General features: G+C 36.9%; 5 protein-coding genes across 5 annotated transcripts; 2 read left to right on the top strand and 3 right to left on the bottom strand.

The window, feature by feature from the left end:
- Window positions 1-361: 361 nt before the first annotated feature.
- On the top strand, window positions 362-4495 carry PCOAH_00044580 (Ribonuclease Z; the record flags this gene model as incomplete). Its single annotated transcript, XM_020061242.1, has 6 exons — window positions 362-2310; window positions 2532-2829; window positions 2925-3060; window positions 3198-3272; window positions 3409-3467; window positions 4340-4495. 6 exons carry the CDS (start codon window positions 362-364, stop codon window positions 4493-4495), a joined length of 2673 nt encoding a protein of 890 aa, XP_019916652.1.
- A 513-nt stretch (window positions 4496-5008) lies between these two features.
- Window positions 5009-5600, bottom strand: PCOAH_00044570 (Uncharacterized protein; the record flags this gene model as incomplete). The annotated part of the gene is made up of 2 exons (XM_020061241.1): window positions 5009-5222; window positions 5545-5600. The coding sequence occupies 2 exons, from the start codon at window positions 5598-5600 to the stop codon at window positions 5009-5011; spliced, it is 270 nt and encodes an 89-aa protein (XP_019916431.1).
- A 4471-nt stretch (window positions 5601-10071) lies between these two features.
- PCOAH_00044560 (Uncharacterized protein) lies at window positions 10072-14289 on the top strand (the record flags this gene model as incomplete). Its single annotated transcript, XM_020061240.1, has 1 exon — window positions 10072-14289. The coding sequence occupies one exon, from the start codon at window positions 10072-10074 to the stop codon at window positions 14287-14289; it is 4218 nt and encodes a 1405-aa protein (XP_019916106.1).
- A 759-nt stretch (window positions 14290-15048) lies between these two features.
- PCOAH_00044550 (Uncharacterized protein) lies at window positions 15049-17696 on the bottom strand (the record flags this gene model as incomplete). Its single annotated transcript, XM_020061239.1, has 10 exons — window positions 15049-15285; window positions 15439-15618; window positions 15739-15789; window positions 15928-16115; window positions 16248-16331; window positions 16424-16477; window positions 16605-16677; window positions 16780-16832; window positions 16952-17010; window positions 17155-17696. 10 exons carry the CDS (start codon window positions 17694-17696, stop codon window positions 15049-15051), a joined length of 1521 nt encoding a protein of 506 aa, XP_019916533.1.
- A 575-nt stretch (window positions 17697-18271) lies between these two features.
- On the bottom strand, window positions 18272-20767 carry PCOAH_00044540 (Uncharacterized protein; the record flags this gene model as incomplete). Its single annotated transcript, XM_020061238.1, has 12 exons — window positions 18272-18346; window positions 18495-18628; window positions 18760-18855; window positions 18947-19006; window positions 19120-19171; window positions 19260-19329; window positions 19453-19618; window positions 19747-19808; window positions 19913-20102; window positions 20268-20329; window positions 20523-20565; window positions 20665-20767. 12 exons carry the CDS (start codon window positions 20765-20767, stop codon window positions 18272-18274), a joined length of 1113 nt encoding a protein of 370 aa, XP_019916839.1.
- Between the last annotated feature and the right edge of the window lie 748 nt (window positions 20768-21515).

Below are 21515 nucleotides of genomic sequence, written 5' to 3'. Positions count from 1 at the left end.
CCCAAAGTACCTTTTTTTTGTTTTACTTATTCGTTTCATTATTTTTTTTTGGCATAATTTGAAATTCTTGCGTCAAAGCATATATATGCACAAAGTTGCTAAACGAGCATAGTCACGAATGGTTGAATTTTCCTCAAACCGTCCAACCAGTGAACAGTTTTTCCATTTGTGAAGCAGTCCTTGAAGGAAGTACTCTTGTGCAGCCATGTGTGAATCCATTTTTGTAACCCATTTTTTGAACCCATATTGCCTTAGCGCTTAAGCTCACTGCTAGACGCGCGAACAAGATAGCCAAGCCCACCTCAAAAAAGGGCTGCACCGAAGGAGGTCTCCACTATATAAAACAGACAAGCTACACAAAATGGAGGTGTACATCCAAATGGTAGGGTGTCACAAACTGGCAGTGCCGCCGAGCCTGCGCCTATTTGTGAACGGAGAATTCACACTGTTTAACTGTGGAGAAAATGTGCAAAGATTTTTGAACGAGCATAAGTTACATGTCGTTAAAACTAGGAATATATTTTTTACGAAAATTAATCCAGAAACAATTGGAGGGTTAGTTGGTCTCCTCCTAACCATAGATAACATAGCAAATAGTGATATATCCATTTATGGACCGAAGCCGATAGAACAAATAGTTAACAATTTCAAGTCTTCCTTTGCGAAACTGAAAAATATAAAATTACAAGTACACGAAATTTGTGAAAATCTTCCTGTAGTTTTAAAGGGAAACGTTGTTATAACGCCAATAATGCTACAAGAAAAAGGAGAAAGTGACATGCCGAACCAGTGCGTAGAAGGAGTGAATAATATTGAAGAGAAAATAGCTCCCGAATCGAGTGACATGCATCGTCAGGGAACGAATCACTCACGTGAAGGGGGAGCAGTAAAACATGGCCCCTCTGGGGAAGGCCGTTCGGATAATTTTAAGAAGAGGAAGCTACAGGGGGAGTGCACCCCGAATGGGGACAATCACAAGGGTGACCACGAAAATGGCGAAGTGGATGGGAAACACACCCCAAATGGACAATCCCACCAGGAAGACCACCCCAGTGAAGGAATTCCTGAGGGAAAACAACCCGATAGAGAGCTTCTTCACGAAGAGGGGCTCCCCGGCACTACAAAGGACAAACGGAACGACAAGGAGACCAAACCAGAGAAGGGACCAGTGAAGAAAAAGTTCAGCACCATTTGCTATGCAATTGAGTGTCCCCAAACAATTGGAAAATTCCATGTCGAAAAGGCAAAGAGCTTAAATATCCCACCAGGAAAATACTACGGAATACTAAAATCTGGAAAGGCCATTACGTTAAATGGTAAAGTAATAAAGCCTGAAGACGTGTGCGATAAAAACATAGACGGAAGGAAGGCCCTAGTTATTGATGTAGAGGATGCTGCTGACGTAAAATATTTGTTGGACAAACTTGCCAGTAGGGGAGATTATTATTTAAAAAATTTGGAATATATTTTTCATTTATCTGGGGAAGAAATTACCAATATGGACAATTATAAAAATTTTTTTTTAAGTTTAAAAAATGTGAAAAATGTTAAATGCAATCAATCCAGTAGTTCTTTGAAAGTATGTCCATTTGTTTCCACAGCATCATTGAACAACTTCCTTTCGAAATTATTGCCTACCATTTTTTTGAAGTACAAAGCGGACACCCCCCTGTACGATCATTGCCACGCATCATCGGATAATGGTGATGGGAGGGAAGGCGGAAATTTGGCCTCAACTGCGAAGGAGGGTGGACCCGCATTCCAAATAGGGAATTCCTCCCAAGAGGGGAGCGCCTCACATGGTCCTACCGCGGGGGATTTAAAGGAGGTGGGAAAAGAAGTGAAGGAAGAGATAAAAGAGGCAGTAAAGGAAGTGGTGGAGAAGGACGAAGCAAACCACACAAAGTGCGAACAAAGCGATTCGTACCTTGTGTACAACCCACTGAGCAAATTTGTTCTGCATCCGTTTCACAAAGTTAGCATAAGCACGGAAGAGATGCTATGCGAATTATATCCAACAATTTTTAATTCCGCGAAAATATCGAACGTCTTAAGGAATAATGAAGAATTACTAAAGACATTTGACCATTTTAACAATAGAGCAACGGAGAGTTACTTAAAATTTCCTTCCTTTTATTTTCTCGGTACCGGTTGTTCAATGCCCTCAACGTTTAGAAACGTTTCTGGCATCATTTTAAACATTGAAGAAAATTTCAGAATTGTCTTGGATTTTGGAGAGGGCTCCCTCTACCAGCTGTACTGGATGAGCCAGTCGTGGCTCCATTTTTCCAAGACCATTAAGTCGATTAAGTAATCCACCTACATGCTGCAATGTGTTTGAATTTGTATTTCTCCAAAAACGTGCGCTGTGATAATTGTTTAAGAGTATATTGCATGTATCAATTTGGATGGAGCGCATTTTTTCTTTTTTTTTCCGTTTCGTAAAATTTGTTACACCTCCATAGACAGCAAAGAGAAGATGCATAAATATACACCCCATTCTATCCTCATTTCTCCCCTCCTAACTGCAGAGTAGTATTCATTTCACACGCACACGCAGATCACCACATGGGACTTTACTACCTACTGCATATGCGCAGACTCCTATTTCCACACCTAGATGACCCGCTCATACTGATCCCGTCAACGCTAAAAAGTTGGATGAATTTATTTGGTGAACTCTTTTTTGACAAACCAGTGAACGTGTTGTACAATAAAGAAAATTTGGAAGTAAAGGAAAAAGTCGGCGATGACGACAGCTTTGTATTTCTCCGTCCTTTTAAGGTACGCATGTTTTATAAATCCTTTCCATTCATAATGAAGTATTGGGTGCGCGTAACTGGGGCGCACATTTTACGGGTACCTCAAAAAGGAAGGAACATAATTAGCTCTGCACAATTTCTCCTTAAAATTCCCCCTTACAGGTTAACCATGTTAAAGAGTCCTACGGCATAAAAATTGAACGCAAAAATATCGGTTCCGTGGTTTACTCAGCGGACACAAGACCATGCGATAATGTCAAAATGTTCTCCAAAAACTGTGATATCTTAATACACGAAGGTAAAAAAAAAAAAAGTTTGAAAATGTCAAACCGGTCTACGAAGGAGGCACCTATAAGTGTTCTCTACTACATAGTAGGGCAACAAAATTAAGACAATTCCATTTATGTACATACCAATGTTTTTTAAAATTCTTAGCCACCTTTGATGACGAATTGCTGGACGAAGCCATTCATAAGAAGCACTCTACAACACATGAAGCTATGCAAATTAGTAAGGATTAAAAAAAAAAGAAAAAAAAACACACACACACACCACTGTTGTGATGTCGTTTTGGTATGATGACCCCAGTTCATCATTTTTTTTTTTTTAAATCCTCCACAAATAACTGCACACATGTACCCCGCAGGTCTAGAAGTCCAGTGTAAAACGTTAATATTAACTCATTTCAGCCAGAGGTACCCAAAGGTAATGCTCTTACATAAAAATGAGAAAAAAATCGCGCACTGTGCATAGGTGCCTGCGGGAATGCGTATACACAGACAACTCCCCCTTAGAGTAATTCTATCAAATAAAAGGGGTAAACTGCCACTCGTTGCAAAATTTGGAACACACCACGGGGGAGCGATCACATTCCTGGTACATTTGGCCCAAATCAGCAACGTGATGAGAATATATACACAGCTTTCCTATCTTATGTGCGTCACGCAGTTTTAATTAAAGGTGGTCCAAAAAAATGTTATTTCATTAAAGAATAATATGATGGCAGTTATAACGTGATGAAATTTATAATCACAAAAAAAAAAAAAAAAAAAAAAGTAATGCATACGTACATGAAATTCCCCACATGGAGCGGTTCCATGGGGAGGCACTAATTTTCAGAAGCCAAACAAACTGGCATAACGAGAGAGATGCCACTGCAACGAAAGCTAACCTCTCCTCCGTCAAATATAACTTGCAAATTTATTGAATAAAATTATACATATCCATAATTTACGCTGCACACCGTATGTCGTAAAACACACATAAAAGCAAACACAAAAATAAGAAGCAGAGCTTTCTCAGTTTTAAGAATAGCTCAGCAGGGGATGATACATTTAGTGTGTGCAAATCTCTCATTAATTATTTGCTAACAAAAAATGTGATTGTGACGAAAAACTGTGCAAATTCTTTAAAGCTGATGAGGGCAAAAAATGAAAAGGAGTCATATGGGACAATTTTTTTTTTTTTCACTTATGCAAAAAAATTAGCAGAAAAAGTGAATACGTGAAGTACATATGTACATAAACATATATATATGTGTGTGCACACTCATGTGCGTCTGTTGTTCCCCCTTGTAGGCACCCAAATTAAACAAGTCATCCTCCTCCGAAATTAACGAAATTATGAATAAAACAATTTACAGCTTCGACTACATGTGCATTCCCTTAAATTTAATAAACGAATTACCTCATTATTTCAGCATTCTATTAAATTTATTGGAAAAAATATTCTAATTATAGAGGGAAGAAGATAACAGAAAAAAAAAAACACGCATACGGGGAAGTCCCTCCATATGGACATGAATGTGCTTATACACATGTCGTTGGGCAAATATAGAGAGCAAAGATTGACGAAAAATAAGCTCAGTAATAGCTAAAACATTCAGTTAGTTTTACTAAATAGAAACGAATTGGCAATGATAAAAACATAAAAAAAAAAAAGGTGGCAAATGAGAAAAAAACGTAAAATGAAATTCAAATGAGACAAAAAAAATTGAGTAACAAAACGAAGGGGGCGTATTTTCTGTCCACACGGGTGGTCTCTCCCTCCAAGTTAAAATGTGTTATATTTACACGGTGTGCGCGTGTATGTATAAATATGCGCATACGCTTTGTGCTTCTCATAATGTTGGTAAAGCAAGTGGGGAAGATGCGTAACTGCCTTATTTTATTTTTATTTTATTATTTTTTTTTTGTTTACACCTTTTCGAATTAAAAATCGTGCAAAGTCTCCTTCGTAATAATAAACTACTTTTTCGAATGAATGTCGTTCTCATGCAATTTGTTCATGTCGCAAAATTTATTAAAAGCTCCGCTGTTGGCTGAAAACTGATTGTGGACTGTTTTGAAATTCCCCCATTTGGTCAAATAAAATGGTTTGCTAAACTTTTGCGACTTATATTCTTCCTTCACCAACCACTTACTAACATTCCATCTCGGGGACATGTGATATCTCTTTAATCTACATTAATAATTATAAAATTAACGAAAAAGAAATATATAACTTTTTTTCTCTACATGAGGAGAACATACACTTGTTCGCACATAATTATGCAGACAAATAAGCATTGGGGGTTAGAACAATTTTTGCAGGAAAGATGTTTTGAGGGGGGTGGAAGGAAGGTGAGCGTGCACAGACGGATTCAAACAGGTTGACAGTCAAGCAATCACATATTAAAACAGATGAAAACACAAGCATGACTAAATATATATTCGGTTCTGTTCTATGCGCTAAACATATAGTATTAGTAACAAAAGTTTAATATATTAAATTTGTTATTTACTTATAAGTCCATGAAGCGTTCCATCTTAAAAAGCACGTTTTGCTTAAATTATACATTTTAACAAATCAGTAGTAATGTTCGGTACTAATATGGTGGGTAACTGTAGGATTGCTCACTGGTGATCTATTTTATTTTACGCATAAAAAAATCGTTTTGGCACTCGCACTCTTTTCTTCTTTTCCTCATAAGACAATACTATTCATACATTCGTATGGACGTAGAAATATATGCGATGCTGTAAATCTTCCTATTCCTGTAGTACAATGTTGCCTAAGTCGCTATTCGTGTATTCTCCTTGAATAAAAAAAATATCATTAATTCTTGCAAATCTGATTTTCTTCCCTTAAACTGGAGAAAAATATACAACGGGTATGGGGGTGAAAGCGACGTCACCTTTATATGGCTACCATTTTGGATATCTTATATTAAAATAAAACAGTACAGACAAAAAAAGGGTACAATAATTTGTATATCTAATCAAATCCAGGATCTGATTTCTGGTTTTCTTTGTTACAAATACGTATAATAATAAATACGTTAAAATAAAATGGGAAGATAAAGATATATTTATGAAAATATATCAAAGCTACATCTTTCTTAAAGCGCTCATTTTCTTCCTTGTTGGTTATTATGAATCCAGTCTTTTATATTTCTGACATAATGTCAGCTATATTCATATTTAAAATAATTATATAAAAATGGTTTCATTTTCTTGTTAATATATTTTAATTAAAACATATTTTTTGCTTTTTTTTATTCTAAATGGGATGTATTTATCTTAGAATATAATAAAATAAACAGGTAAGATACGCTTTGGGTTATAGATATGTATTTTGCGAACGCAAAAAAATAAAAAAAATGAATATGCATTTACGTGCCTTTTCTTTTCATTTTGGTGATTTTTTAGTTTGTTGCTTTACAAAATTCGTGACAATTCAAGTCGGTATAATTTTGAGTTTTATTTTTACATATATTACGTAAATATATATATAACATATGCGCTATATTTTAACTATGCAAACGCAAGCAAGAATGTTTACCAAATGCATGGAATGAATGTTTTTTGCTGACGGTAAATAACATTTTGCATCAGCTCATAACTCACTAGTGCATATTCTATTTAAGCATTTTACGCATTTATACATATATTACGCGCCATGCCATTCTACATTATTCCAATTACGCATTATACTTTGTGTTTTTCGTAAAACGAAACTCTTAACTTAAAAAGGTTTAATAAATAAAAAAGCAGCGTGAAACGGTTCGCCTCGCAAAATATAAATTTAATGGCAGTTCAAAAATTTATTTCATTTTATAATTTCACTGCGTTCCTTCGTTCATTTTAAAAAAAGAAAAAAAAAAAATCCCAAGCAATGCTAGCCACTGTTAAAAAAAAATTTTTATTTCTTCTGACGTATAGCAAAATTAAAGTTTAATGCGCAATTTTGGTCAATAATTATTTCGCAAGGTTTTCGCATAAAGAGCGGCACATTATTATTATACACATGTATAATATACATATATATATTATGTGCATAACATGTTATGCAAGTATAACTGTGCGAAATTAATTTTTTTTCACCTCGCCGTGCTATCAAACATCCCAAAACTCCACTCAAATTAAAACAAATGATATACCGCTGCTGAGCACTTTACTTTTGAAAGGTTTTTCATGAGCTATTGCATCTTATGCACATTTACAGCTCGATCGATATGTGCACGGGGCAGTATTACTTTTATGGGCAAGGAAAAACAATCTAACCATTTCTAGAGAAACACCCCTTTTTACCATTCATAATAAAGTTTCACGTTAAGGTTTTGAAAAAGACATTATATTTGTAGCTTCCGTTTTGCACTATTTGAGTAATGTACCTTCACAAATTTCTTGCTAGTGCTAAAATGGCGTAAAACCCAATAAACATGTCTATTTTGACAAACCAATTTGATAACGTTTGCGGCAAATGTGAAACGACGTAAATCCGCAGCCACTCTGTGGAGCAGCCCTTGTAACTAGCCTAACCTTTCATGCTTTAAAATTTGCCTTTCTAATGCCACTATCATGTGTTTAATTTAGCCCCCAATGGGAGTATGTATAAATATATACGAACCGTTTTTCTTCCCTATTTGTTTCTTTACAATGTAACCGCAACCAAGGCGAAAAACAGAACGCACGATTCGTTTGAACTGGAAAGGCGCTTACGAACCGAAAACGGTGCAGAAAAATTAATAAGAAGAGGGGGGTCTTGGCTGTTCCTTTTTTTTTTTTTTTTTCCAAGCACAAATGGTTGTGATGGAAATTTAAACATTTTATGAACCAAATAGCTATTTTTATGGAAAAAAAAAAAAAAAAAAAAAAAAAAAACAGCCAAAAGTCAGGTAAAAATAGGGCAAAATAATTGCCAAAGGAACAGCTAAAAAATGAGCTGCGATAAGAAGGGTGATATTATTCATCGAATTTTTCCCATATCAGTGCGATTTGTACTTGTACACCCGGGCCCATCGTTTATGTAGATAATCTTTCCAATTCTGTAATGGCCAAATGTGACATTTTTGAAAACTGATTTACCGACGTGAACATCATTGTGTGTTTGAGCAACACACCTTTTAATGATGTCCCCATTTTATCTTAAATTTGGTTAATTTTAAACTGGACACATTGTTCACAAATTTTCTCCTCAGCGATGGCAAAATTGGAACATGAAAAAAACGTCGCTGGAAATGCCCTATACTGTGTGTCAGTTTTGTATGGATAAATGTGCACAATCTTTCGTTTTTACCATCCTGAAAATTGGGTACAATTTATCGCTTTTTTGTGATCCATTAAACTGTGAGAGGAACATGCACCAATTTTATAGTACACAATCATTGCTTCACATTTTGGTGCTCCAATGCAAAAGCGGAAAGGTAGTTAAATGGCGAACAAATTGTAAATAAACATGGCAGTAGTTTGCCTGCGTGAAACTCCCCCTCCCGTTGCCTTCAAATTGTAATATAGCACATAACATACTTAAACGAATCAAACAAATAAATTAATAATAGGGGGGATTATAAATGTACGCGCGGCTTGCCAAATTTAAAACGAACTTCTTAAACAATAGTTATGTTCATTTGAGTGTTAGAAAGGAATAATATGGAAGAGTTAAATTTGAGGCATGATGTTAAAAGGGGCATAAACTTTTTCGTAGTATACAAATGCAAGCATGCTACAAACTGCTTAAAAACTAAAACAGCCATGTTTATCTTTTATGGGAAATGAAGCGAATTTAATTATTTTCTCCGTATAACGGGCAAAGTTCGGCTTTTGAATTATGAGCAATTATCTATTTGCGCTCTTTCGCCCTTTTCACGTCACACTTTGCACTTGACATTTTTGAGTGTCTTTCTCCGCGGTTTAAATTCTATAACATGGCCCTAGTGCACGGATGCAGAGCGCAGGGGCGTGCCATATCACGCGCATACACTTGCGTACACGCACAATTTGCACTTATACATGCTTGCGCAATACTACGAAGTAACACTCAAAATGGAGATAGCACAAATGGCGCTGCAGTATGTGGTTGATTCTCTCCTTGCTGCTTCCACGCGAGCAAGCATCTTGTGAAACCTTTAAAATGTAGAATGTGTGTTATGGCATAGATACTGGATCCTAATAATTTCATTGCATCTCCACTTTAGACAAGTGGGAATGCGTTATTGTGGAGATATAATTGTGTAATAGTATAGGTGCACATTTATTCAATTGTGTAGTTATCATCCCGTCTTGGGGTAAAGTATTATGCATGGGAGTTATTCTTCCTAAATCTTGCACTTTGTTTTCGCGTACTGAAACGGCTGCCAGGTATAATACTCGTTTCTCTTTTGAAAGAATTATGTCTATATTGAAATGCAAGTTTGCCAATTGTTTGCTCCCTTTTAAAATGATCACTTTAAGAGAAAAACTACAATCTTCTTTGTTCTAGAACTTTACGCTAAAGTTAATTGTTTTTTCTTTTATTGCATAGAATTGCTTGTCTTTGTTTGTATACACTAATAATATTCTGTGCCCATTTACTATGATTCTACAAATAACTGCAACACAGCGTAGTAAAAAGAATGGAGTCATTTTTTAGATTCAGCAAAAAGGGGCAACGGGACCAAAGCATCATAGAGGAAGAATAAGCCGCTCTAATCGAAAGCATACAAGTGTGTATGCATATATGTACGAAGTGGGAATAACCTCCCATGCAAATTGTCGCTGTGCGGAATATCTCATGGTTTCGATTATATGCAAGTACTTGCATGTGTGTGTGTCCTATCAAGGGCATTAATAAAGTGAGTAGGAAGAGCACTCTTACGCTGGCGCGTCGACAACTTGGACAGAAGTAACACCGACATGAGCACAAACACTGCCCGTTACACAAGCGCACACATATGTCTATTTGCATATATATGTATGGGTGTACACGTGGGGGGCTTCAAAATGAACCCCTGTCCAAAGCAGCAGTAGCGTTTCTACCCCCAAGATATACATACCCAAAATAAGGAAACATGAAAAGCGGGTTGTTGTCTATAAACGATGTTCTCTTCCTACTGGTAAACATTTTCAAATACTTCCTGATTGCTTTGAACGGACTGTACCTGTATAAGCTACCATGCAACGCTAAGGAGAACATGGACTTTGTGAGCGCCATAATATGTATCCTAATAGGCGTTACGATAAAAATTACCGTTATAGCTGTATACTGCACGTATTTTACGGACATTTATATGCTGAGAAAATGCAGGAGGAATAATTTTCTGAAATTGTGTAACTTTAGCAGTGTAAGCAGGAGGGGAAACACATCCGTGCTAGAATCAGACGACTTTGAGTATAAAAAGTTAATTAAGAAATTTTTTTTTAAGAAGGTATACTATTCGTTGAGGAAAAAGCATAAACGTATGGAATTATACATGCTAAAAATTTATAACAGCACATTTAATTACTACTTCTGTAACGTGAGGGATGTACTTTACGCATTAATTTGGTACATCAGTTTATACTACTGGAGAAGAGATACATACGACGCGATGTGGAATTTTGACAACATACCGACATACATTCATAACATATTGATTGCCCTCTTGTCTTCGTCCTACATCGATTTAGTGATGGTCATCCTCAGTTACAGCAAGTCTAAGTATTATGTGATGAAGTCTAAATTTCTAATAGACGCGTTTTTCAGCGCACCAAGCGTATTTTTCTTTTCCAAGTATGTGCTTGTTCTTGATAATAAGATAGACATATATTTCATAATGGGCTTTTTACGAAATATTAAGATATTTCTGAATGTGTCCTATGTAAGAGTGGAGCAGAACTCCATCCTAACTAATACAGAAATTAGAATCGTTCGAATTGTGCTGGGAGTTCTCTTACTGTGTAATGCATTCGCCTCAACCGTTTACACCATTCAGGCGATTCACCCTTACAATTTGGAAAAAGGGGATTTTTCCTATTTTCTGAATAGCTATTTGGATTATTTCTACTTTTCAATAATTTCCATATCGACTGTTGGGTATGGAGACATATTTCCCATTAACAAATTAAGCAAAGTAGTTTGTATCATTTTTATATTCTGGACCTTCATTTGGGTTCCAATACAATTCAACGATTTGATTATTTCCATTTTTTCTAAGAAGAAAACCTATGGTAAGCTTAGCATGAACAGTCAGAAGTTTATTCTGCTCATTGGAGAAGTGGAGCCTCAAAAATTAAATGTTTTCCTTTTCGAGTCTATTGCGTATGGAAATAAGATAAAATTTCACATCCTTACTACTTACCCTATAAGTTCTTACAAAGAGCAAATAAAAATAGCGGATCACTTTTGCATATCCCTATACATTAAAAGCTTCGACTTGAATGAAAAACAGAATACAAATTTGCTCTACAGCATCAACGCCCAGAATGCCTACTACTTATTTTTATTTTCTGATAAATTTAATAATGGGCATTACAACATAGACACAAAATCTTTTACAAGATTGCTAATTTTGAAGAAATTTTTACATGGAAAAAAAAACGCCGTCATCGAGTTACGAAATAAGAGTGTTTCTAATGTTGTGAAGTCCATTGGCTGTGAAAATTTTATCATTGACAATTTGAAGCATTCCTTAATTGTTAAGAATGTAAAGCACCCTGGGATAATTACCCTAATTTTAAACCTATTCACAGCGTACAAATATGAGCCAGAATGTGACGCGCTGGACGATATGCGTGATTCCTTCTCCTCTTTCAAATATATCGGTGAATATATTAGGGGATCCAGAACAAAAATTTTCTCCTTCTGCGTTCACAAAAATATGGTGGGACTCAAATTCGATAAATTGTTTTACAAATTGTATGAGTCTCTTGGCATTATTCTAATCGGCATCGAAACGGACAACGAGATGCTACCCCAAGTTAGGCGCAATTGTCCTGCGCGTAAAGTGGCAAACATAGTTAAGGGGAGAAAGGCACAGAGGGGGAGATTTAAAGCTGTCCTCCTGAACGTGCTAAGGAGGTATTCTCATTCGTGTAACGCAGCCTATGCAGAACGACCATTACGCAAACGGAGAACAACTTGGAATAGCATCCAAAGTGCTCACACCAGGGGGAGAAGAATAAATAGGGACTCAACGGAACGGTCTAATTTGTTAAAAATGAACATGGGTTATCACACTAATAGGGGAAAAGATAATTCTAGTAACCTCATCGGAGAATGTGGGACCTACCGCATCGGGGGGGACAAAACACAGGGGAATATGCCCCATAGGAGAAGGAAAAACAAAAATGAAAATATCTCGAGCGAAGGAAATATTTGCATAAACATCAGTAGAAGTAACAAAATACGGAAGAGGTGCACCACCAAGGGGGAACCACACATGGAAGAGTTAAAAAAGTGGGACTACAACATAATTCACGCCAAGACGAATAACAAATGGGGATACGACACGAACATAAGTAAAAACACGAAACAGTTAAAATGCTACCTCAATTTGTTGGGGGCAAATTACTCCATGAGGGAAAATGATAAATGTGTAGTTATTGCCAATTCTAAGAAAGTTATTAAATACCTGTCCATGGCAAAAAGCCTCTTTTGGCTATTCGAAATTAAGAGTAAAAAGGAGAAGAATATTTCTTACGATTTGAAGTCAGTCATAAAAACTAAGAAATCTTTTAATAAATATTTGACGGCGAATTTAAGGAGGAATATGCCAACCATGTCTCATGGGCATAACAGAAGCGGGGTCTACAAAGGTGCAAATCTGATAGGTATAAATTACCACGACTTGTTTGGTAGCTACAAAATTTCGAGAGTTTTTTCGAAAAGGAGTCACCCATTTGGGAAAAAGGTAAAGACGGTTAAATATGCAGGGGGAAACGATACACGCGATTTGGTAAGTGGGGGAAATTGTCCTAACATCATTTGCAGTGTTGAAGGATCCACTCATGTTCCCCCTTGCGATGCTAACAATTGGGCCTTTAACGGATGTAATTTTATCAGTTGCATTCCAGACGGTTGTAATGTTGACACTCGCGTGGGAAGACACGCCGAGGGGGATACCATCGTGGCATCATCACCTTACTTGGAGAGCACCCCAGGGAGATTCCACGTGGGCAATCCCACAAACAGTCTTTCTTTGCCTTACGCAGAAATTCGTACTTTTGAAAATGCGGTAGACAACTCTGTGTCGCAGAACAGCTATGTAGACCCCCCAATTGCGCATTCACATCATGCAGACGTTCGCAAAAAGTACGGGTATTATTTCATCCACAAAAGAAAATTAAAAAAAAAAAATTATTTAATTAATTACGTGAATTTTTTAAAAAGAGAAGAAACGGGAAAGGATAGAGATGGACAAAATGGCCTCAATAATGCCCACCTGGATGCCTCCCAAAGCGCGATAGCATATTCGTACGAAGAAGCCTGTGAAAAGTATTTCCCCCGAGGGAGGAGGAACAAATTATTGCTAATAATAAACTGCACGTCAAACACGATTGAGCTGATCAAAATGGTGAACCATAAGTGTACATATAACGTAGTCATACTCACGGACGAAGTACCAGCTGTCAATATACACGACTTGTTAAAGTATAACGTCGTGTTTATAAAATGCAAATCCCTGGACGACTACAACATATTAAACGCTGGTCTTATGCAGGCCTATTACGTGATAATCCTACCAACAGACGCAAACAATGCTGAAGAAATAAACGAGATAGACATGAACAATATAATATTAACAAGGAAAATGATCCACTTAATGCGGAAAAGGAAAAAGTCTTTCTACATAAATAACATAATGACTGAGTTGATTAACCCCTCTAATGTTATCTTTTTGGAGGAAAATAATATGATAAAATTAAAGGACAAGAAATCTTCCTACAGTGATTTTTTCCCTTATGTAAATTGTTCCCGCTTTTATTCGAGCAATTTAATCTGCGAAACGATGTTGTATAATTTTATGGCGCACCATAAAAGCTTCACCAAATTTTCCGTGTGTAATGACACATTGGAAAGCCTCATAAAATATATGAGCGTAATTTATATATGCGACTTGAACAAGTATTTTGATTTTTCTTTTAAAAGAATTAAGACCTTCCGGGATTTGTTTTATTTTTTATCCAAGAAGAATATCACTGCTATTGGTTTGTACAGGCGCGGCGACAAAAACGTCCCCTTCTACGTTTATACTAAGCCCAGCGAAAATTGCGAGCTCAAGCTGGACGACATGGTATACGTTTTGTAGGGGCTACCGCCGTGTCGTTTTGTGCCTTTACCGCTGCTTATTTGGTTTTATTTTACTGTTTTTTATGTTACAGATTTTGCTTTGCTATGTTTTATTGCACTCAATTTTATTTTACTTCATTACATTCTTCTTCCTCACCGCTGGGGAGTGTTTCACCCCATGGGCGTCAAACGTCCCCCCAACCCATTTGTCTGTCAAGCAGTTCCTGCAAAAACTTTCATCACCTTTTGTCGTTGCCCCTTTTTAAAAATGTACACCCTTTTGTGTCAACCTTTTTCACTCCTCATTCCCTCCGCTTATGAATTGGCTAGCCCCCCAATGGGCTGAACCAACAATTTAAGCTGTCTTTTCTCCAACGAGCAGGGACTACATCCTTTCCTCATTTTTAACTCGCCACATCAGCTACGTGACGAAAAAAAAAATATAGCCATGTTTTGCTGTATACGTACATTTCTATTCGGAAAAAATGGGGAAACCTCCCTTTGGGGGGAGTTGACTTATTCACACGTCATACTATCATTTTATTATTTTCTTTTTTTCCCTTATAAAGACTTAAAAAATTTTAAATGGTGTAAACAAGCTATTTTTCCGCACAACAACGTTTGAAACAAAAGTGGAATTAAAAATGTATAAAAAAAAAAAAAAAAAAAATTCAAACAATATTCGAAAAATATTCGAAAAACGAAACTTTCCTTTTTAATAAGGCACACTGCGCAAATGAATGGAATGCTTAGGCTATTCCTGGACAATCTGCCACCGTCAAAGCACACATACTGACCCCTTCGAATCGCACATGGTATTTTTGCAGAGCATTTTCCTGTAAAATTCCAAATTATTCTGTGAAATGATATCTCGGACGAATGCCAAGTATTGATAAAAATCGTCAATCACTTCCTTGAAATCGTCCTCTTCGTATTTTTCTCCCTTGTCCTCCACCCCAATGGTGTTGAAGTTAAAGTTATTCACTGTAATGCTGTAGTCTTCTGCTAAATTTTGCTGCATTATGATTGGGAAGGAAAGCGAGAAAATGGGAAAAAAAAAATCCCATTTAACCCTTCAATGTGGGAGGAATTATCTCACACGCGTAGTGTTTGTTAAGATGCATCATGTGCATGCTTTCCCCTACACACATTTTGCATTCATCCCTACCGCGCATCTAATCCGGTACTTATTGAAACTGTGATGTATTATGTGCAAAATGTTGTAGTATTTCTTTTGCTCATTTTTGCACATCCTCAATCTTAGGGAGACGTAAATGTCATATAAATTCTTTTCATCGGGGGTGAAATAAATTATGTGTTCCTGTCCTTGGTTCTCTAGCATGGGAGCCTGAGGCGATCACGGGGATTAATTTTCATTTCTTAAAAAAGGTGTAGCATCCGTGGGTACATTTACTGTTGCACACACGTGTGCATTCATTGCGGAATATGTGTATGCTCCCCGGCTGACCTTTTTGGGATACTTTTTGGAGTAGCTCAAAAACCCGAGAACTTGGCTTCTCTATAAAAAGTGGGAACCATATATTTGCTATGATTTTGCGCAGTTACTTTTTGCATTACCCAGTTTCTATTTTGCCACGTCGATCAGACAACCGGGTGCGAGTGGGAGACCTCAATTCACAAATGCTAAGTGCATTACCTCAAGAAACGGAATGGTGAAATTTACGGCGCTTTCTATTTGAAAGGAAAACAAGATAACACGGGAATATTTCAACTTTGCGCATACTAAGGCGTCCTTCAGAAAGACATGGCGCTTTCTTTTGATTAATTTATTCTTGATATTTGGGTAGCTAATGGTGTAGACATTGAACTGCAGGTCCTCCGCAACTACGATGTTTTGAGGTGTGTAATGGGGGGAAGTAAAACCCAATATGTAAAAAGCGCAACATCATGGGGTTTTGTGCACCACCGTGCTTAGGTGCACCCATTTTGTACAAAATACTAATTAGCAAGTCGTACTTTTGGCTAGCCTCGAATTCATCCAGTCGTCTGTGCTCATCGGCCCAAAGAACACAACGTTGTATTTACTGTCCTTCACCAGCTCTAAGGTAAAACAAGCAGTGGGAAAATTGTTCTGGTTTTTTTTTTCTTTTTATTTACGTTATCATATCTATTTTTTTTTCCAACTTTGTTACTTTTCTTAATTGATATTCCTTCATATTTGCACAGCAGCGCGCTTCGGTTGTTCACTTTGCAAAAAATGAAGAAAAATTAGCGAGATGGAGGGATGATAAAATCGCGTCGTTGCAACTTACAACATTGTGAGCGACAGAAGTATACACACAATTGGATGGGAATGTTGTATTTTTTTCTTACTGTTAATAACTGCCATTATTATCACAATTATCAAGCCGAAGAAGGCACATTGGATGGAGCTGATAATTCGTAACTGAGGAGTGGCAAATGGGGAAATGTCACCAGGGGAGTAAAAGAAGCGGAATTAACAGAAGGATTCCCACATATGCTCAGAGCTTTTCACGTTATCCCCTACCGATGCGATATTTTTATTATTTCTCTCCTTGCAGAAGGATCCAAAAATTGAAGCTGAAGGAGGAATATAAAAAAAGAAAAAATAATGCAAACATAAATGGGTTAATCAAAAAGACAGGAAATACATTACTTTAGATAAAATTAAAAAAATGTGTGAACCGATTTATGATCACCTATGACCCATCCTAAATATGGGAGAAGGCAAAATCCAGAGTAGTAAAAGATTCTGACACTAAGGTGAAAAATAAAAGGGGAAGAACATAATCGGGGGTGACAGATTTAGGGACATACCTACTCAAGTATGTGCACACGTGTGTCTGTGTATCCACCCTTGCTAATGCTGAACAAACGCAACTTTTTTTTCTACTTCGATTACATTTTCTCATCTCTGCTAATTGTGGAACGAAAGGGATTTTTAAATAACCAAGAAAAACTGAGGCGATCGAAATTCTCTAGTAAATTTTGTACCTCCTTATCGTATTTATTGCACAATTCGTCGATGCCTTTAAATTTCACTTCCTCATTTTTGTAATTCTTCGATCTGTTCATACTTGGGGAGGGTTCGCAATTTAATTGTTCCAGTGTAATTGAACGTCCGATATTTTCTTCCTTGTCTGGAATTTCCTCATGTGTGGAATTTTCTCTTCTTTTCATTTCATCACAGTTTCTAACGCTACTTTTGTTTTCTCTAAGCTGAGCGCTGCCCTTGGGGGAGGAAACATAACTCATCGTGTCTAATGTTCCTGATTCTTTTACTTGTGTATGGTTGACTTCCTCCCCCGTTTCGTTTATCTCCTCTACACTCTTCATAGCCGAATCTTTCTTGGTGAGAACACATTGTCCTTCCATTAACTCCTGCTCGTTGCCCACCTCGACCTGTTCATTTTCCGCCACCTTTGACTTTCTTTTCCGAATCATGATAACCGTTTGGCTGCTTTACGAAGTGTATGTGCATGCAAGAACACCGTTAGATGCGTACGGAGCAACTCCCCTCGCTATGGAATTTCCGTTAAAGCACCCTCGGCACGGGAACACAAATAGGAGTGCTATTTGTCGAGAATGCGTCAAAAGTGCAGCGGTGTCTTTGCTGATTAAAATTTTGAACATTGAAAATTTTTATTTTTAAAATTGTGTAGAATGTATGCCTAGTAGTTATAAATAAATTTTAGCAAAAAGACGAATTAAAAACGGAGAGAGTGGCGAAATAATTTCTCGTTAGAGTGCGAGCAGTGGACCACATAAAGGGGTGTAATATACTCGCTCCGTATAACACATATTAGGGAAAAAAAAAAAAAAAAAAAACCTACATAATGGATATAAATCACACCGATTTAGCTAGGCCTAAAAGGGGGAACCCCAAAGAGCGGGAAAGGGACATTAACTCTCATTTTGTGCAATAATGTTATGCGCTTGCATAAGAGCATATGTGCACATAAGCACGTTCGCTAATCGGCTCGGTAAAGAACCCAAGTTTGCAAATTTTATAGGTTCTCCTAAATATTACCAATTTTCATTTTGTCCTTTTCAAATATTGCATAATACTTTTGCAAAAATATTTGTCCAAGAATCTACAGAAGGGGGAAGAAAAAAAAGAAGAAGACGCATTTATTCTCATGGATGCATCTTTCCCGCCGCATTCTCTCTGCTACTTACACACACGTGCGTAGTACACCTTTTCACGCATACACCTTTATACGTTTTGTCTACTGTCCGTACATATAAATATCTATTAGCCGAAGAAATGTTAATTGGCATGAAGGCAAAGTTGCAGGGGGTCCTCAAAACAGGGTCGACTCTAAACGAGTTAACTATGTAATCCGCCGGGGTTAATTCGTATTCCTTCTGTTCGCCTGTTAAGGGGGGGAAAAACACATGCATATTTGTGGAGATATAAAAGTATATATAACTGCGCCTATGATACAACTTTCTCTAAAGCGTCTATTTTTTTTTTTTTTTTTTTCCCTGCAAAATGTATATATACCATTTTCATCACTTAAAAGGAAAGAAAATCTTTTCAGTAATGCCCTGTTGTGGCAGTTCCTCCTAGGGTTTAGCAGTCTAGTTAACAAAATTAAGTCTGTAAAGTTTGCATTTTAATTTTTATGCAAAGCTCCCTATGATGATACTTTTGAGAAAGTAAAATAGCGCAAATGAGATAATCATTTTACCGTCTTTGGGTCCAGCGATACTCGATGTGCCTGTATCAATGACTGCTTCGCAGTAGCCACCTAGCATTAGAAAAAAAGGAAATTGTAACCACCGAATTTTCTCGATGAATTAATGCAAAGTTAAAATGTCACACCTCCGGTTGCCCACTTATGCATTGGCTTATTATGCACACCTATATTTTTGGAACAAACGTCTAGGATTACTCCATTGATTTTCAGTCCTATCTGTATTTACAACACAAGGTTGGAGGCACGTGTTTATCCTTTTCCTTTGTTTTAATTTTTACGCTTATAAGGAATTTGCTCAGTTTACCATTTTGACTGCCCAGTATTTTCTGGACGAAACGTCAAACCAGTCGATGTTCTCATTAGGTTGGATAAATCTTAACGGGGGAGTAGCACAAAGCGTGACAACAGTGTGTATTAAAATGTTCCTCTACATGTGCATCTAAATGCGCACTTAAACGTCTGACCGGTCGAATTTCTTTCCTTTTTTCCTTCCTCACTTTTTATCGTATCCCCCGAAGGTTATCGCGCCATCGTCATCCACATTCTTGGGATAGTAAATCGAGAACACGTTTTTTTTCGACCGACCCCTTGGTATGTTCTCATAGATCAACGTTTTTCTCCTTTTATCATCTGAAATGCCTAGGCCGAAAAGGCCATCGAATTCTGGACGCGAAAAAAGGGGGACAGCCATTTAGAGAAGCTTCTCCGCACGCGTTACGCGGATTAGAAGGTCAGCATAAATACAACGATGTAGTTATATTATTATTATTTTTTTTTTTTTTTTCCATTACTCATATCCGAAAAAGGGTCATCGGATATGTAACTTGCTACTCCAAACTCCTGGTCTTTTACCCTAAAAAGTTAACCCAACTTAGGGATATATACACCATAGGGCCCATTTTTATTTTACTATACTTCTCGCCCTTGAAGAATGTGTATGTCATTCACGTTTCTTACGTAATTTCTCCCAAGTGAATATCATCAGAAACGTAAGCGATTTGTATTTTGCCTGTCCCGAAGAAAACTTCCACGGGGTTCCTTTTCTGGACTGATTTGTAATTTTTAGAAACTCTGTGGTCGTATTTTCTTTTGCTCCGGCAGGCCTTCGTTAGGCAGTTTTTCGATGGGATCCACAAGTTTGTACTGCCTTCACAGGAAAAAAAAAAAAAAAAATGTGTGTATGTGTGCGTGTTTATGCTTCTTTACAGGTGGTTGCCTAGACACATGCTATGCATTTTATCGATATATACGAATGTACATATGTGCAAATATGCTGGTTTTCTTTTAGTACTCTTCCTTTTTTCTTCCTAACCAGTATCAAATAGGACCTTGAACGCCTGGGGGGGACTTCCAATGAATATTTCTCCAATGAATCTTTTGCAAATCAAAAAGGGGGAGGAAATAAAAAAGAAAAAAAAAAAGAACAAAAGAATTAGTCATAGTTATATAACTTCAAACTTGGAGCGCTCTAATTTTTAAATGATACATGTCGCAAAGGAACACATTGCATATCCTTCTTGTGCACCGATCTGATGATGTAATATAGAGTGGCATTTTGCGTGTTTACTGTCTGTTGATGTAACCCCCCTTGAGAATGATGGTGGAAATTCCTTGACAATTGGCAGAAGGAGAAAATGTTTTTTTTTTTCATGTAATATTTTTCTTTTTCATAACGGATTAAGCTGTGCGCGCACGTATGTAAAACTTACCTGCCGTCTTATACCTGGATACCCTTAATTTTTCTTTTGCAGATTTCACCCATGGGTGAACATTAAAAATGAGAAAGACAAAAAAGGACAACAAGACATTCATTTTGAACAGTAAGCGTTACTTTAAAATGCAGTTACAAAGTCAAATTGGGAATGTCAAGTGAGAGTGCGTTTTTTTTTTTTTTTTTTTTTTTACATTACAGAACAGAACATTATCTTTTTTGAGGAACAAAAAAAAAGTTATATGTACCAAATGGATAAATTATTCCCTTCCTGTAAACTCTTCCTTCTTTTTTAGTTTTTAGGGTTTCGTTGCATATGAACTGTGGCGCGCGATGCAACATTCTTTGTGTATATACATGCACGCACGGTTGAATAATAGTGCCCATCTTTGCAACGACCAAATGGTGTACCATGCCCTCCATCAAATTTACAAGCCTAGACATTGTCTTGGTCGCTTTTATGCATTTATAACCCTGAATGTAGCGCCTTAAAAATGTAGCTCCAATTTGGCCTACTTTTTCTTTTGTTCGTTCATTATTGTAGGCGTATGAGAAAACGTGGCATCATCCTTTTTCCTCACAAAACGAACAATGTGCTTTGCATTCACAAAAATGGTATGTGCGTAAATGAATGGACACATAACTACGCACAACATTCCAAACGACTGTCACGATTGTTTAAAAAATTTTGACAGCTTTATCTCGCAAAGCAATATTTCTCATTTTTACCTTTTTAACATTTGTCTACCTGAAATTTCGCCAATTTACATGGTGTGGCTACGTGAAATTGAATCAAAGGGGTCCGTTCGCCTCATCTATTTCTTAAGGAGTCTTTTTTCATTTTAGTGA

Source organism: Plasmodium coatneyi, chromosome 12, assembly GCF_001680005.1.
Source record: "Plasmodium coatneyi strain Hackeri chromosome 12, complete sequence".
Classification (NCBI taxonomy): domain Eukaryota; phylum Apicomplexa; class Aconoidasida; order Haemosporida; family Plasmodiidae; genus Plasmodium; species Plasmodium coatneyi.
The sequence above is the reverse complement of the archived record's forward strand: the minus strand, read 5'-3'. Positions and strand labels throughout refer to the sequence as shown.